Source organism: Megascapheus bottae, chromosome 9 (genome assembly GCF_031878675.1).
Source record: "Megascapheus bottae isolate mThoBot1 chromosome 9, mThoBot2.hap1, whole genome shotgun sequence".
In the NCBI taxonomy this organism is placed as follows: Eukaryota; Metazoa; Chordata; class Mammalia; order Rodentia; family Geomyidae; genus Megascapheus; species Megascapheus bottae.
Genome location: NC_143517.1, coordinates 67,113,822 through 67,131,506, shown reverse-complemented (window position 1 = coordinate 67,131,506; position 17,685 = coordinate 67,113,822). Strand labels below are relative to the sequence as shown.

Sequence of the window (17,685 nt, the reverse complement as noted above, 5' to 3'; positions counted from 1 at the left end):
ACCCAGATGCTAAAGTAAAGCAATGACTCCTTACAAGGCCCTGGGCGGGCAGCATCTGGAGAGACAGGTACACAAGAAACACTGAGTCTGGACCCCAGATGAGCCCAGGGAAAGCACAAGGCTAGAACATAGGATCTCCAGAACCCAAAGTCAGTGAGGCAGGTCCTGATTCAACTCCCCGTGGTAGACAAGGGGGAGCACCTGGCTACCAGGAACCTGATGCCCAGGGAGTTCAAAGAAGCCCCGTGCTAACTACAGAGGGTACAGGCAGGCGGCACCTAGGCAGGTGGTGGGAGCAACTGGATCCACTAAGACTAGGTTCAAACCCCGCTACTACCCTCTGCTTAGCCTCCCTGAGCCCCTGTCTCCTAAATTCAGCAATCACTCAGATGGCTACTGAGCACCCACTGTGTGCCAGGAACTGCCTGGGCTCTGGGGGCCTAGTTCTGAGCCAGCAGGCACCCTTAGGGAGGGGTGTCCAGCACACAGACCACACCCAAGGCTGAGGACAAGGCTGGAGGAGGCTGTCTCCAGCAGGGAGTCCGGGAAGGGAGAGAAATCCACACGGGGCTGTGTTCCACACGGCTCTGCATGGGACCAGCCACGCTAATAGGCAAATACAAGTTGGCTGGGTAGCCCATGAGCCAGGGCCTCCTCCAGGTTCCAGGACACAGTGTCAGGCTGACCAGAAAGGGCCAATGAGAAAAGTCCTGGAAGGATGAGAGAGTGAGGCCTGTGTGCACTTCGCTAAAGGGACAGCGAGAACAAAGGTCCTGGAGCTGGCAGCACAGGGACCAGAAAAGCAGATGCCTGTGAGGGGCAGAGAGCTAAGTGCACACTGCCAGGGGTAGATGCGTGGGGCTGGAGCCTGTGGCCCTGGCTGCCCACTGCTGGGGTCTCCCTGACAGAGATCCCTCTGTTCCCTTGTCTCTGCTTTCCCAACAGTGAGCTGAGACCCCCCATGGACTTAGACCGGAAATCACGGCTGCTATCCACCTGCCTCCACAGTGTGTTTGTCCTGCCACAGCCGGACACCCTGGGGATTCACACCTGCCATTCCAGGGAGCCACACAACATTCAGGTGAGGCCTCCATGCTGCACTGGAGGCCTTTGGGCAGAGCATCAGGCTCTGTCTGCCGTCTGTCCACTTGGGAGAAAGTGGGAGGGCCCCTGGCCACCCCACAGGCTGGGATGGGGATCCCAGAGTTCCTAAACCAAAGAGGATGAGAACAATAGGGCTGGTGGTGCCCTGTGGCTGGAAAGCTGGATAAAATGCCTCAGTCGCTATGCCTGCAGTGTCCCATGGATGACACCAGGGGGCGCTGGAATAGGACAGCAACCTGGGCTATCAGGGCTAAGGGCTGGGAGGTCCTGTCATGCGACCACCAGCAGGTGCCAGGCCCTCTGCAGACATTCTCCACCCTTCCCTGCTCCGAGGACTGAGGCCGGCCCCTCTCAGTCCTCCGCACCAGCCTCTGAGGCTGCTGCTGCACCCTCCCAAGGCGAGCGAGGTCCAGGCTGTGTTTGGACAGACAGTGACTGAGTGAAGTCCCTCCACTCAGGGCAGCCCCCCAAATCTGCCAGAGCACCCTGCGATCAGACTCTGGGTCGCACTGAAGCTGGGGTCCTGTTGGTTCTCATCCCTGTCTGCCACCTTCTCGTGAAGGAACTCGGGCTGGGGAGGTGAAGCTGGCCCCCACACAAAGGCCAGAGCTCAGGGTCTCTGCAGCTGGTGGCTGGGCACTGAAGGGTGCTGGGGCTTGTAAGAGGGTGAGCCCTCGGCCAGCAGCAGTGACTGGGGCATAACACACCATGAAGACCTGGGCCTTTGTCTTAAGAGTTTCTAAGAACTCTTCTTGTGTGTGCCAGTCTTGGGGCTTAAACTCAGAGCCTAGGTGCTGTCCTTGAGCTTCAGTACCCGAGGCTAATGCTCTAGCATTTTGAGCCACAGCTCCACTTCTGGCTCTTTGGTGATTAAAGTCTCACAGCCTTTCCTGCCCTGGCTGGCTCAGAATCATGCTGCTCGGGTAGGATTACAGGCATGGGCCATCCATGCTGGCTTTCTAAGAATTTTGAGAGGGCAAATGCAGGCCTTGTGAGCCTAGGGCCCTGTGAAGGGGACCAGCGCCCCCCCCCCGCCCCGCTCCCACCATGAGGCATGTCCTGCTAGGAATGAGCCCCCCTGGAAAGCAGGAAATGTGGGCCTGCGTGGGCTCTACCAGCCTCCCTGCTGCCTTCACATCTGCCAGATGGGCCCCTAACTTCTAGGGCCCAGCGATGGACTCTGGTGGTGGGAGGCTGGCAGGCATGGCACAGGTGGGTGCTGTGGAAGACACGAGCCCCTCTACCCCCGGAGCTCCTCTAACCCTGGAGTGTAGCCGACCCTCCTGCCTCCGGATAGGCCCTGTACCGGCAGACCGTGGAGGCCCTCCACCGCATGCTGCAGAATCTCTTCACACAGAACCCCACCTCGGATGAGCTGCACCTCCTGCTGACGGTGAGGGCCCCGCCCCCTGCAGGCCCAGAGCTGGAGGTTGGCTCCACCCAGGTCAGAGGTCAGGGCCAGTGGGACTTCACCACAAAGCCACCAGTGAGGACTGAGGCCATCCCTGGGCAAGGAAGGGCCCACAGGCAGAGAGCAGAGCAGGGCAAAGCACAGTCCTCAGGTGGGGGGCCCAGAGATGCATCACCCCACCCCGACGTCTCTGGACGTCCCAGGGACGTGCCGGCCCACCCACCCACGCCCCCCCAACTTCCCCCCCTCCCCAGCACATCTATGTCTGGCTGGCTTCAGAGAAGGCGCACGAGCGCCAGCGGGCCGTGCAGAGCTGTGTGTGCCTCCTTGAGTTCGTGAACAACCATCATTACCTGGACGTGAGTGCCGGCTCCCATGCCATCAGGGTAGGCCTTCTGCCCCGGAGCCCCAGAGCCCAGCACCCAGGGAATGGGAAACGGACTGTGCAGCCAGGCAGAGCTCTGCCCCTGCTTCTCACCAGATGAGAAGGGGAGAGCATGACAGGCAGCCCGAGGCCCGGCGACGCTGGTCAACTGCAGCCAGGCAGGCTGGCCTAGGGAAGTGGCCACACGTGGAACAACCCCAGGCCTACAGCCTTCACCCACTCGTGGAGTGACAGCCTGTGATGAGGGTGTTCTCGCAGGAATCAGGGCTGACTGCTCAGGGGGTGGGGAGGGAGGGGCAGCTCTGGGCCCGGGGCCTGGTGCCTGGTCTCGTGGTGGTGAGAGGTGCTGGCACTGCACACACAGGAAGGTACTCAAACGTTACGGGAGAGCAAAAGAGCTCCATCAGGACAACCCTGCTTCACTGTGCTTCATGAGCTATATGATTTGTGTGACTACAACACATGAGTTGGCCCCTATTATAAGGGTTGTACTGAAACCACATCTTGCATCAAGGGAAGAAGAGCGAAGGTTGGCTTCTGTCTTAAGATTTTAACACTTGGCTGGTCAGAAAGTTTTTTTGCATATCTTTATGGGGCTTGAACTCAGAGCTTTGCACTTCCTCAGCTTGGTAGGCAAGGCTTTACCACTTGGACTCTGCCTCCCAGTCTGGTTTTGGGCTGCAAGTCTCAAACATGTCTGCCCAGGCGGGGCTCAAACTTCCATCCTCTGGATTTCTGCCTCCTGCGTAGCTAGGATGAGGGAAGTGAGCCGCCCCCACCCCCCCGGGCTCAATTTTATTTTCCTCAATACTGCATCAGTCGCATGATTTCTCTTGATGGTAGCCACTGTGCCTTATTCTTCCCTAGTCCCAGCTCTGCCGCATGGCTTGAGGGGGCCAGGCTGGTGTCCACGGCCCTGGGAATCCTGGTGGCTGTGCCATCCACAATCCTCTGTGCTCTCAACTGACAGGGGAACTTCAAACGCATCGGGCAGCTGATGGGCATGCTAGGGATTCTGTGCCAGGATCCAGATGGAACCACCCAGTACCACAGCCTGGAGGCAGTGGGTCACCTCTACCAGCTCCTGATGTGCCAGGAAGGTATGTGGGCCCACTCCAGACCCCTAACCCCAGCTCCGCCACTATCTCTGAATTTAACCATGCCCCAGCCTGCCTCAATCTCAGCCCCACAGTGACCTCCGCCCTCAGACCCCATCCGTCCTCAGACAGGGCACCTGCCTGCCCCAAGTGCTTCTAACACATCCCTGTCCTGCCTCCTCATCCTTACCCTGGCCCGCAGAAGAGCTGCCAAAGGTGGAATGCCAGGGCCCACAGGAGAATTCCCAGACCCACACAGATAGAGGCACCCTCTGGAGCAATGGAGACCAGGCCACTGCCCTGATTCCCCAGGGCCCAGCGCCCCAGAAGGAGCACATCTTCCAGCTGGGGAGCTCCTATGCCATCAAGGTCAATGCCTGGAGGGTCTGGGGAGAGGAGGGAGGTGAGCAAGGCAGACCCCTGCATGAGGGGTCAGTCAAGTGCAGGACCTGCGGTTCTGCTGGTCTTCAGGTAATGCCCATGGAGGCCAACCAAGCTAAGAGGTTCACCAGTGCCCCATAGGGACACAGTCCAGTGCCAGTGAAATCTGGCCCATGTTCTCAGCTGCTACAGTAGGCCAGCCAAGGGCTGAGGCCCTCAAAAGCCGAGTTGACACTGGAGTGCCTGGGCTAGCGGCAAGGGCAGGCCAGGGAGACCCGGCTCACCCTGACTGCCAGCCACCGTGAAGGTGACTGGACCACCGGGAACAGCGTCCAACACCTGGCAGGGAGGCACCCTAGAGGCCTCCTCATGAGAGGCAGAGACCCCCTCAACCTCATCCGAGCAGGTCCATGTGGGGGGACAGACGCTGACCTCATCCGTGCAGGTCCTGGGGCGTAGGTGCTCTGACCTGGGGATCCTGGACAGAGGAGAAGGGTGAAGTGGTAATGGTGGCAGGGAGTGGGGGACCAAGCGCCAGGCACCTCCCTCCCCACGCCCACAGGTGATCATAGGGCACCTGACCATGGCAGAGCTGACAGACCTCCTCTGGACCATCATTGACAGCCTGGGCTCTGTCAGCCCGTTCCGCGTGCAGGCGGCCGCCCAGCTGCTGCTCTCTGTCGTCCAGGAGCACGGGGCCAAGCTGGAGACGGTGAGGGCTCAGGGCCCTGCCCAGGGCTGGGCCGGGGAGGGCAAAGCAAAGGATTAGGCAGCCTTCAGCTTCCAGGGTCCTGCTCTGAGCCAGGCCGGTGCCCAAGCAGCCGGAGGAATGAAAAGATGGAGGGTGAGAGTGCCAGGGTCCCAGGAAGAGGCATGTCCACCGAGCCCTGAAGTGCCTACCCAGAGCTCAGGGCAGAGCACAAGCTCTCCAGGTCGCAGGCTTGTGTCCTGCAGACTAGGGCTTCCTTTTAGTCCAGGCCCCCATCAGGCTACCTCACACAGGCTGGGGCCTCCCCATCTGACCTCTCCGTCCTCACACAGGTAGCAGAAATGGGCCAGGCCATCCACGAGCACCTGTGTGTCATGGGCAACCCCCCCGCCAAGGAGCAGGCCCTGCAGGCCATCACCCTGCTGGCTCAGAACCACGCCCCCGAGCTGGTGGCTGCCTTCCTGGACTTCTCCATGCCTCTGGACAGGTGCCCTCCCCACCCCAGGGCACAGCCTGTGCCCTCCTATCTGTCCCTCGAGGCCCACAGACGTGGAGGAGCCTGCACTCCCTCACGTTGGCACAGACCTCCTGGGGCAGGCACAGGAGGCTCTGATGACCACAGTCTTGTGGCATTTCACATGAAGCATTTTCTTCAGCTTTGGTCACCCCATCACCGGTGGAAAAGGGGTTCCAGGACCCTAAGTGCTCCTGGAAAGACGTCAGCCAACTCCCAGGCTCACTGTGGATCAGCAAAGCCTCCCTTCCTCCTCCGCCCTCACCCCCTGCCTCTTCCCTCTCTTCCTTCTCCTCCCTCTAGTCTACTTTCTCCCGTTTCTCCTCCTCTTCCTGCTTTTCTAGAGCCCTCCTACAGCTACAGCAGCCTCCAGCTCAGGGCTGGCCTTCTCTCCCACACCCTGAACCAGAGGCAGGCGCAACCCAGCTCCAGTCTGTATCACCAGCCTCGTGTGTCCCGCGCCTGGCTTGGGGACACATTAGTGCCTAATGGCCTGTCCCACATCAGGGACCTCGGTCTCTCTAGGCCACCCTGCCCCTCCTCCCCCACCTTGTCCATCCCAGGATACAAGGGCCTCCCCACACAGGATCCTTCCACCGTCACCTCCCTCCTCCCTCTGCCACATAGGAAGGGCGGGGGCGGGGGCCCTCACCGTCCTCACACACCTCCTTCCCAGCACCCAGCATCCCACCACACACACCCCTGCCCTCCACACCGGCCTTGCTGCCCTGGCACTCGGGAGCTCCCAGGACAGAGCTCTCCTACTATGAGCAGCAGAGTCCTCTCCAAGGAAGAGTTCTCTTCTCCCTGTGGAAGCACCTGTCATGTCTGTGAGCAATTTCTGGTTGTAAATTACACTGTGATCAGACTGTACTCTGTAATCTCCACTCTAGGGAGTTTGCTGATCTTTTCAACTACTTATCGGAATATCCCATGGGTCATTAAGTGCATTTTCTGCCATCAGGTGTGGAGCTTTGTATAGATTCCCATTCTAGGCTTGCTAAGAACCGTGACCCCCAGATCTCAGCCTCCTGAGTAGTTTAGGATTACAGCCCAGTGCCCGGCTGGTAGGGATATTTTGTCTGGGTGTTTTTAGCCCGTCATCTCCTGTAGTCGTGTATTTGCTTCCCAGATGTGGCCGCCCTGTAGTTGGTACATTACACATCCACAGTGCTGTATCTTTATGAGTTGTGACTTCTCATTAAAAGCTTCTCTGCTTTGTGACATTTCACGCTTTGGGGTCTTCATCTTGCTCGTTTCCATTTCCAGTGTGCCTCTGTTCAGCCCTCTTTCCGCCTGTCAGAGCCCTCTGTTTTAGGTAGGCCTCTGATACATAGCGTAAAGTTTGATCTTGATTTGTGACTCAGATTGGAAATTTTCTTTAGTAGGAGAATTAATCACACTGATATCAGAAGATATTTGCTATGACTGACAGATGTGTTTTGCTGGATTTTCTGTTCTTTTTCCTGTGAGCTGTGTTCTAAGGTTAACTTATGAAGGATAGTGAGTATTTTCTGGTACTTTCATGTCTATAACCTACTCATTTTATTTTGTGCTGGGGATGGAGTCCAGGGCCATGCGTAGGTTTTTGGCTGTCTCGTTTGCTGGTGCTGGGGTTTGAAGACACAGCCTTGCTCACTTTTGCTTGGTCACTGGTGCCCTACCACTTGAGCCATGCTTCCAACCCTGCTTTTTGCGGATGATTCTTGGAGATGGAGTCTCATGCACTGGAATCATTAGAATGATTCCCGGGATCTCACCTCCTGAATAACGCGAGTGGCAGGCTTGAGCTTTTGATACCTGCTTTCAATGCTCTCAGCGGCCTGTTTTATTAGTTAAGCTTGTCACATTTAGTTTGTTTTTTGAACATTTTTATTAGCATCCGTGGTGCACAGATGTCCCATTTTGGCATCCAAAATACCTGGACTGGACTCACCTCGGGTCGCTCTCCCTCCCCCCATCCAGTTTTGGCACCACAATGCACTTGGCCACAATGGGAAACATTTACCCTCAGCGTGCTGTTCCTGTTTGGTGTGCGCACGGCACCTACCCTCATCCTGCTCTGGACTGGAGCCCCTGGCCCTGGAGGTGAGACATCTCCCAGCAGACTCCAGCAGGGGCAGGGCTTGCTTCTGGAATCATTTCCATTCCTCCCTGGGGACAGCTGGCATTGGCAAGATGGCTTAGCTGGGTTTAAAATCCTAGCTCACACTTGCTTGTGTGTGTGTGTGTGTGTGTGTGTGTGTGTGTGTGTGTGTGTGTGTGCACCAGTCTAGAGGCTTGGACTCAGGGTCTGGGCGGTGTCACTGGGCTCTTGGGCTCAAGGCCAGTGCTCTACCTCTTGGAGCCACAGTGCCATTTCCAGCTTTTTGGTAGATCATTGGAGGTGAGAGTCTCACAGGCTTTCCTGCCCAGGCTGGCTTTGAACCTGGATCCTCAGATCTCAGCCTTCCATGTCACTAAGAATGCAGGTGTGAGCCACCGGTGACTGGCTCAGACTTGCTATGGTTAAGCAGTCTCTGAACACTGTTCCTGGGTGTCTCACATGGGTCTTTTTTACGGTGGTTCCCCACACATATACCCTTTCTAAGTTAGTTAGTATTTTGCCTGGATTCTTTGACATCTAACTGTCCCACCAAGAAATTTCTTGGAGTTCATAGCCCTCAGCTAATTCTCCCAGGTACTTGGTATGTCCTGCAGTTATATCATCTAGAGACGTTTGTGGCTGTTGCTGCGGGAACATTATCTTGGTTCTCGCCAAGATAATTTTGTCTCTTCTTGTTCCAGTCATGGTGAGGGTTGGGCTGGCTCTCAGCCTTTCTGCACAGCTTTGCTTTCCCTCTGGCTCTCACTATTTTTCAAGGAAATGTGGAGAAATACAGGGAGGTGGGTGCCTGAAACTTTAAAGACATGAGTGCCTGTACAGCCAGCGTTTTCTGCAGCTGCCTGGAGGTTCACAGCGCCACTCCACTACAACTAGAATTTATCTCCTATTTCCTCCATTCTATACATACATTTCCCAGATTAAGGGAAATCAGAATGCGCTCGGCACCAGGGGTGTCTCTGGATTGAGTTTATATCACTTCCCACCAGGATCTTGGACATTACAACCTGCAATGTCGTTACACGGGAACGTCTCTGCTTAAGGATTTGGGGGCCCCGTTAGGGTATAAATCCAGATATTAACACCGGCTTTGTGCTGGGTGCCAGTGGCGGCCCACACTTGTAATCCTAGCTACTCAGGAAGCCGAGATCTAAGGGTCAGGATTCAAAGCCAGCCCAGCCAGTCCAGGACACTCTTTATCTCCAATTAACTACTAAAAAGATGGAGGTTGGAGCTATGATTCAAGTGGTAGAGCCTTAGCCTTGAGCAAAGTATCTCAGGGACAGCACCTAGGCCCTGAGTTTGAGCCCCAGCATAGGCATCGAAACTAAAAGTAGTTTTTCCCATACAGTGGCCTGCCTTTCATGTTTGTAGTTGTTGTTGTTTTAGGGTTTGTTTTATTTTTCCAGTCCTGGGCTTGAGCTCAGGGCCTGAGCACTGTCTTTGGGCTTTCTCAAGGCTAGAGCTCTACCACTTGAGCCACAGCACCACTTTTGGCTTTTTTATGTATGTGGTAAACGAGGAATCGAACCCGGGTCTTCATGCATGCGAGGCAGGCACTCTACCACTAGGCCACATGCCCTCCCCTTGTTGATCGCTTTTCATCTGCTAGATGCTGGCTCGCAGCACGGTCACGCCTTGTCTTTCAAAGCCTCTCTGATTTGCCTCTCACACCTCACCCTCCAGCCCCCTGAACATCATTCTCTTGTGTGCTGCCAGGGAGAGCTCCACTTCCATGGAGCACTGACTGACCGCCGCGCGCTGGCCTTGACTCTCGGATCACGGGAGGGGGCGGGTGCTGTGACTCTGCATTCTCAGGCTGCCCTCTTCTCTGTCCCCAGGGCCAGTCCTGGAGGGCTAATTCCCAGCGCCATCGTCGCCTGACACTGAGAGGCCTCGATCTCTGTCTCCCCTGAGGTCATCTCGGCCACTCTTAGCCCTTTGCATTTCCACAGAACTTTCAGAATCCGCTTTCCAAGTGTCCTTTTCTCTATTTTCCTCCTTTAACCACTATTTTTCTTTTAATTTGATTGATGCTCAATTGCACAAAACTAGATCAGCTGCAGACCTTAGCTTGTGACAAACGGTTTCCTCACTGATCTCCCCAGAGCCATCATAAGTTACTCAATTGATCTTAGTCAAGTCGCTTCACCTACATGAATCCCTTTCACCTGGCTCCTTACTTAGCTCGGTGACTGTGTTAGCAGCACAGTAAAGGCCTGGGGGGATGGGACACCCCCACGTGAGCTAGGACGGAGTCTTTATCCCCGCTGGTCCCCAGCCCCCCCCCCACCTCATCAGAGGTTCAGCCAATACTAAGGATAAATCTACTACTAATCTAACCACACCAGTTTCTTTTGCACATTTACCATGGCATGCTTTTTATACCTCTGCTGTGTGTGTGTGTGTGTGTGTGTGTGTGTGTGTGTGTGTATGTACTATTACTGGGTCATGACAGGGCCTCACACTCTTGCTCAGTTTGGGTTTTTTGGTTTTTGGTTTTTTGCTCATATCCGTTGCTCTGCCATTTGAGCTATGCTTCCTGTTCTGGAATTTTGCTTGTTAATTTTGCTAATTATCTGGAATCTGCCCTGGCTGGCTTTGAACCATAGTCTTGAGATCTGAGCTTTCTGAGTGGCTAGGATCACAGGAGTGAGCTCGCAGTCATAGGCCTTTACTTTTAATGTCTCTGAATTCTTTTGTTTCTGAGCCTTCATTTATAAACAAAATTTTATTGTGTTTTCTGGGCAGACAACCTTTGTCTAATTGGTGTGCTTATTCCATTCACAGTTAATAAAACTGAAAGTCTGTTTTATTCTCTTTCCAAACCAAAAAAAAAAATGAACTTTCAAAATCCTCAGATGAATTTCTACTTTCTCCTCTTAATGCCTTTGCTGTTTAACTCCACATGCCTGGAAGTCTCTTGCTGGCCCCCCCTGGAGTTGCTCCCGGTGCCCCTGGTTCCTTTCTGAAGCTGGCCCCTTCCTTGGGCTCCTACAGGTCCCCAGCTGTGAGCAACTCTCAGGAATCCTTCACCCACAAACCTGCTCAGTGTGTCCCTGGGTGTACAACTCCAGGGGACAGGTGACAGTGGTCTCTCTTATCTGTGTCATCAGCCCCCCCCACCCCCCCCCCCCCCCGTCAACCACAAAAATATGAAATGGCAAATAATAGAGAAAAAGGCAGGTCGTGAGTTTCCATCCGAGTACCATCTGGATAGCGTGGTGAAGCCTCACGGCGTCCACTGCCCAGATGTGGACTCGGCACATGTCCCGAGCCAGGTGTGGGGTGGGGACAATCTGTATTTTCTTCAGCAGCATCAATAGCATTACATTGTCTTCTGGCTTCCACAGCTTCTACGAAAAGTCAGTTGTCATGCCCTTTGTGGAGTTGTCCTTATGTTTATTATGTAACTCTCTCCCTCTCTCCCCATCTCTCCCCCACCTCTCCTGGGTCTGTCTGTCTGTCTCACTCTCTCTCCTCCGCCCCTCTCTCTCTACCCCCACATTGGGATTTTAGGGTTCTGGAAAGGGCTGATGGGGTTTGTTTTGTTGTTGTTGTTGTTTCACTAATTCTACAGCTGTATCTGATACGATGTCAATCTTTTCTGCTGAATTTCCATTTCAGATTTTGCATGTTTTCATTCTAACAATATAGCCGATACGGGCTGTGGCTGTCTCACTGAGTAGCTCTTTGGGAGCTTTGTTTAGTGGCATAGTACTGGAGCTTGAACTCAGGGCCTCATACACGCACATGGCTTTTTTGCTCGTCCGGCATTAACTGGAGGTAACAGTCTCAAAGACTTTCTACTCAGGCCGCCTTCAAATCACAGTCCTCAGATTTCAGCCTCTTGAGTAGCTGGGATTACAAGTGTGAGTCACCAGAGTTGGTCTATAGGACGTTTTATATTGTGCATAGCAAACAGAATTTTAGCTTTTTTTTTTTTTTTTTTTTTTTTTTGCCAGTCCTGGGCTTGAGCTCAGGGCCTGAGCACTGTCCTTGGACTTTCTCAAGGCTAGAGCTCTACCACTTGAGCCTCAGCACCACTTCCAGCTTTTTTCTATGTATGTGGTACCGAGGAATCGAACCCGGGTCTTCATGCATGCTAGGCAAGCACTTTAACCACTAGGCCAAACTCCCGGCCCCAGCAAACAGAATTTTAAAATGACATTATCTTGTAAAAGAGTCATTGACATTTTTCTTGCCAGTCCTGGGGCCTGAACTCAGGGCCTGAGCACTGTCCTTGGGCTTTCTCAAGGCGAGAGCTCTACCACTTGAGCCTCAGCACCACTTCCAGCTTTTCGATGCATATGGTACTGAGGTATTGAACCGAGGACTTTGTGCATGCCAGGCAAGCTCTCTGCCACTAGCCCACAGTGCAATGAATTTTGTTTGTTACTTTTTCTCTCAGTGGTGGGACTTGAACTGTAGGCGTGGACTCTGTCCCAGAGCTGGTTTGCTAGTGGTAGGCTAATGCTCTCCCACGTGGAGCCACGCTGCCACTTCTGGGTTTTCATTGGTTAATTGGAGATAGGAGTCTCAAGGACTTTCTTGCCACAATCCTCAGATCTCTGCCTTCTGAGTAGCTAGGATTGCAGGCGTGAGCCACCAGTCCTGGTGAATTTTGTCACTTCAAACAGGTGACTTGTGCATTTTGAGAGTGTGGTGCTAGGGGCTGAACCTGGGGTGTCATACACCAGTCAGGCCCTGAACCTCTGGACTAGTCCTGTAGGGCTGACGTGTCTCATGGTCCTTTCTGCAGTGTCCACGCGTTCACCTCTCCATGTGCCCTCTGCTGTGCCCAGGTGTGACCTTCCACATCTGGCCACACATCCTCCTCCTGAATCCACCGCTTCTGCATCGGCAGGTTCAAAGCATTTTGTGTTGAACCTATGCAGATTGTCATTGTCCCCTAGGCCACCCAGTGTGATGCCACTGTGTGCCACACAGGAGACCCGTGGATGTTGTCACAGCTCACAGATTTCCATGTCCAAGCGAGGCCTGGAACCCGGGCCACAGCTGGGTGTCTGTTCTTTAATTACTCAGCTGTGAGGTCACTGGGCTCTGAGGCTTTGCTCTGTCTGACTCCATGGGGCATCACCAGGTGCTGGCCACGGCAGCCACGAACCCCGTTCCTGCCAGCACCAGCCAGGCTCCGCTTCCCAAGCCCTTCCGTTGCTTGGACGGTGGCTGTCCGGGGGGTGAGAGGCTGTGAAGCTCTGCCGTGGCTGCCTGCTGACAGGGCCTTGGTCTCTTGCTGCACACACATTGCAGACATGCCCTGGAGAAAGGTCTGTTCAAGCACTTGGTCACTTGTGAATGGTCTTTTTGGTTGTTGACATGTAGCTTCTGTCCCTGTAAGCCTGTTTGGGTCACACTTCTGTCACTGTCACTGCCATCAGCTGTCTGGGTCACTTTGTATTTCCAAGGCCTCTGCCCCACCTCACAAGCGCTGTCCATGGACTTTCACTCAGTCGTCTGTCGCCTTCTCCAGAGAGCACTTGTCACCTTGGCTCCCTCTCCCCAACCTCTTGCTCCTTCCTCTCATTCTTCCCCTCCCTCCTCTCTGCTCCCGTTTGTCCCCTCCTCTCTCCTCCTCCTCCTCCACCTCCTCCCTTCTCTCCCCTCCCTGCTTCACTGGGGCTGCCCCCACTAGGGCATCCTTGCTGGTTCTGCAGCTGGGCTACAGGCTGACACCCACAGGCCCAGGGAGTGAACAGAAACGTCACATTCAGGCACCAGTGTTCACAGGTCGACCTCTCCCTCCACCCTTGGGGCCACTGTCACCGTTCACTTTTAGTCAGCCATCTGAGGCCCAGAGAGGTTGAGTGCCTTGTAAAAGATCACACAGTCAGTGTAGGGCAGAGCGGGACTCCAGTCCAGCTGCTTCTGCCTTCAGAGCCCCACCATCTCCTGAGGCAAGGCCACACTGTAGAATCTCCTGGAGTCATGCACTCCCTTAGCATCTGCCAGGACTTGGCTCTGCCTTAACGCTCACTCAGATACCACCCCCGGTATAGCCCACCCTGGCCCTGTTCCATGGAGCCCTTCTGGCCAGCCCCCAGCCCCCAACACTATAGAGAACAGGGCCCATGCGGTCATGGCCTCACGTCCCTCCTTCCTTGGCCTTATAGCACCATGCCCTTATGAAGGTCAGAGTGACCAGGCCTAGCCCAGAACCCAGACGGGACAAGCCTCTCTCTGCAGACCTAGGGCCCTCTGAAGTGGGCACAAAAGCATTGCACCAAATCCAGAGTTCTGCGGGTAGCTGAGGCCCAGCAGACCTTCCCCTAGGGCTCTTGCCAGGCACCCAGACCCAGGCCATGGGGCCCGGGGGCCTAGCCTGGCATACCCAGGTACAGCATGGCCTCACAGCCCGCTCTGCCCACAGCCACGACTTCCGCCTGTGGCGGGCCCTAGGGGCAGAAGAGTCGATAAGCCGCCTGGTGGTGGGAGAGCTGGTGACCTGGCTCCGGCTGCGGCCTGTGCCCTCTAGCACCCGCGGCAGTCCTCAGCTTAAGGAGCAGTCCTACCTGCGCTCACTAGCCGTGAGTCTGGGCCCCAGCCCCAGCCCCAGCAGGCCTGGCCTTGTGAGCGAGTGCATCAGTGCTCCAGGCTTCAGGAGGGTGGACTGCAGTGGCTGCAGAAGCCCAGCCCAGCCCCACCCTGCAGGAAAAGGACCTCAAGCAGCCACACAGCTTGGATCTCTGTCTAGCTCCCACTTCCTGGCCCAGGGCTCTGGGCCCCCAGTCCTGGGTCTGGACCCAAGCAATTCCCCACAGCCCACCCCCAGGACTGACTCAGTTTCCAATGTGTGCCACACTGTGTCAGAGTAGTCTCAGGAGAGCCCTGGAGACAAAGTTCAGGCAGGGGGATCCCTTCCATTCCCCCTTGTGCCGAAGTTCTGGGGAATCACGGGCTCTGGGGTACACATAAGCAGCCCCCACCCCCTGAGGAACCTCTTCTTGCTTTGTCCATAAGCCCAGCCCTGCGTGTCACCCTGGGGACAAAGCCTTCCTGACGCCCTCTACCTCTTGGCCAGACCCCAGCAAGGCAGAAGCCGTCCCTCACCCTACCTGCCATTTCTAGGCATGGTCCCAGCCCCCAAACCCTGCACAGTGTCACTGCTGCCCTTTCCCTAGCGGTATCCCCCCGAACAGAACAAGAGCCGTGTCAAGGAACCAACACCCCTATGGGCTGGGACCCAGAAGTCCTCGGGGTCCCCTGGGCAGCAGCCCAGGCCCCTTTCCTTGTCTCCCCTACAGGCTATGAACACGCTGCACGAGCTGCAGTTTGCCCGTGAGTTCAAGAAGGCTGTGCGTGAAGCCTACCCCCAGCTATTCCTGGCGCTCCTCACGCAGGTGCACTATGTCCTGGAGCTGAACCTGCCCACTGAGACCCAGGCCCAGCGGCCGGAAGACGGGACCACACCCAGTCCACAGAGGTGAGCCCGGCACCGCTAGCCAGCCCTACCGACATGCCTGGCCCAAGCTGCTTAACAAGTACTGCACACCAAGAGGCCCAGCACAGCAGGAACGCACCCCCTCCTGTCTCCTGGCCTGAGCCAGACGTCCAGATCTGAAGCCTGCAGGGAGAGCCCATCTGGGTCCTCCTGGCCATGCCTGGAGGCCAGGCTCTACCCTCAGCCTCTGCTGTCTGTCCATGGCTCCCCCGATGTCTGGGTCCAAATGTGCCTCTACCTGACTCTCACTCACTCTGCCACAGGTGCCCTGGGCTACTTAGGGAGCCATTGGAACATTTTTGTGCAATGTCATCAACGTTGTGCCCTGTCCCCTTGGACCGGGGTGGGCAAAGCAGAGTACATAAGACAGCCTGTGGCATCCTCTCCTGGAACAGCTCAAGCTCTCCGAGCTTCCCTGCTTGCTCCGTCATATTTCCTGAAATCCAATAAGCAAGCCTTTCAAGCCACTGGGGCTGGGGCTTTTCATTTGTTTGTATTATGAGGTGCTTCATGCAATTTGTCAGTCTTAACAGCTCTCCCCAAGGCTTGTCACTGAAAATGTCACTGCTTCTCGATTGCCTCGGAATTCCAATGTGCGTGAAGTTCCTTTTCTTATTCAGATCAGCTGTGCAAAATGCATGAATCTTCCCTAATAAGCTAATAAAATGTTCTCCTCCCCCAAAGCATGGGCGGGTTGAGGGAAAGCAAAGCAGCTCTGGCTGCTTCTCTCCCTTCCCAAAGCTCTTCTCCATGCCTACTGCCCACAGGTGTCTGCTCACCTGCCGAGTGACCCCACCCCCAGCCCTGTCCTCCATAAATCATACAGGCTGCCTTCCCCCACTCCACTGCACGGAGCCATGGCTAGCTAACACCAAGCATCCCTGCTGTACTCCAGGAACAGAAGGTCCTAAAGGGCAGGGCTGTCCATCTCTCCTGGGCCCTCCATACCCCAGGGGCATCTGTGCCTCCCACATGCATGGGTGACAGCCCCCCCCCATTCATCAGAGCCTGTTGCCTGGGGCCCCTGGGTGGCTTTCTGCTCAGGCATGGTTGAGCAGATCCCCGGCCCTATCAGCCAGCTCTGATCCCTCTTGACCGGGCCTCCTTCCCCTGGCTTCTCTACGGGTAGGTCCTCCTCAACACAGGAGTGCTCCCCCTCCCAAGTACATTGGCTCCGATTGGCCCAGCTCTGGTCACATGCCCACTCCTGAACCAATCCCTGAGAAGCAAGAGCACTGGAGGATCTGATTGGCTGGGCCTGAGCCTCCCCAGCCCCAGGGAGAAGCTGGTCCATGTGACATCCTTCAGGCTATCATGGTCCAGTGTCTCGACGGCTGGCAGAGGGGGTCTGAGCTCCCACTGTGGAGCAGGCCATTGTCCTGGTGCCCAGGATGCTGGATGGCAGCCTTGAGGCAGTGGCACTTTCATGGTTTCTGATTCCCATCAGTGAGTCGTCTCCTGAGCTTTGGAGCGGAGCTTCAGGCAGGGCAGATCCGAGTCCCTCTGTCACCTCCCTGACTCATAAACGGCCCTGTGCGCTAGGGGCTTTCCCCACCATGGTCCTTCTCAGCCAGGCCTGTCCTTTTTCCCCTGACCCTGAGCCCACCCTGCCACCAGACAGCAGACTCTCCACCCTGGGCCACTCGTGTCACACACATGCTTGTCCGTGTCTGAGGGAAGAGCCTCAGGATTGGAAAGAAACTTCCTCTGCATTCCACAGTGCTTTCCTCCGCCCTTCCCAGCCACACCTCCTCACAGTCCACACTTCCAGGTGCAGGGGGGCCTCCACTGGCCGGGTGCCCCTCCCCAGCCCTGCGCTCTGAACTCCGTACTGGCAGTTAGTCTCCTCCAGGTGCCCCTGTGGCGCTGCTGCCTCCCCCAGAGCCCGAGGGCTCTCATCAGTCTCTGGCTCAAGCAGGACCTGGGCTTGGCTGGCGTGACTTGCCAGGCTCGGTGCTGTCCTGTCTTACTCTAGACCAGGTAGAAGGGCAGGCACCTGCCGTCCCAGGAGGAAGTCACACCGTCAGAGCCAGCCCAGGCCCAGCTCCCAGGGGCAGGGGTGGCTGGGGTGAGCGCTCTAGCCTGGACAGACCTTGAGCTCCCTACTCTACCACAGCACGTCGGTGGAGGCACTGAAGAGCCTGCTGTCCACCACGGGACACTGGCATGATTTCGCCTACCTGGAGCTGCAGGACATCTGGAAGTACTTCACCTCCATCCATACCTACGCACAGGGCGTGGGCCTCCTTGCCAGGTACCCCTGGGGAGAGGGGCAGGAGCCTAGGCCCTTGTGGACAAGCAGGCCACAGGAACGGGGCCCCATCTGGGTCACTGGTGCCCCCACAGGGCAGTGTGTGAACCACCCCTCAGACTGGCAAATGGCCCTCAGCCCCCGTCACAGGCCCACAGCCCTGGTCTGCATTCTGTAGACTCAGGTTCCTCCCCGCCCCACCCCGGCCTTGACCTCCTTGGGGATGGCGTCTGCCTGTGCCTACATCTCTGCCCCACGCCTAGTCCA

The 17,685-nt window shown here is 56.1% G+C and overlaps 1 protein-coding gene across 1 annotated transcript in view; it reads left to right on the top strand.

Moving 5' to 3' along the window:
• The window catches only part of LOC150059301 (maestro heat-like repeat family member 5), a 37,818-nt gene that overhangs the window by 14,864 nt on the left and 5,269 nt on the right, over positions 1 to 17,685 (top strand). The window contains exons 13-22 of the mRNA XM_090339480.1: positions 946 to 1,081; positions 2,402 to 2,497; positions 2,770 to 2,874; positions 3,871 to 4,000; positions 4,200 to 4,366; positions 4,941 to 5,090; positions 5,420 to 5,574; positions 14,097 to 14,253; positions 14,971 to 15,149; positions 17,284 to 17,421. Coding sequence (XP_090195606.1) covers positions 946 to 1,081; positions 2,402 to 2,497; positions 2,770 to 2,874; positions 3,871 to 4,000; positions 4,200 to 4,366; positions 4,941 to 5,090; positions 5,420 to 5,574; positions 14,097 to 14,253; positions 14,971 to 15,149; positions 17,284 to 17,421 — 1,413 coding nt within the window. The remainder of the gene's footprint in view (positions 1 to 945; positions 1,082 to 2,401; positions 2,498 to 2,769; positions 2,875 to 3,870; positions 4,001 to 4,199; positions 4,367 to 4,940; positions 5,091 to 5,419; positions 5,575 to 14,096; positions 14,254 to 14,970; positions 15,150 to 17,283; positions 17,422 to 17,685) is intronic.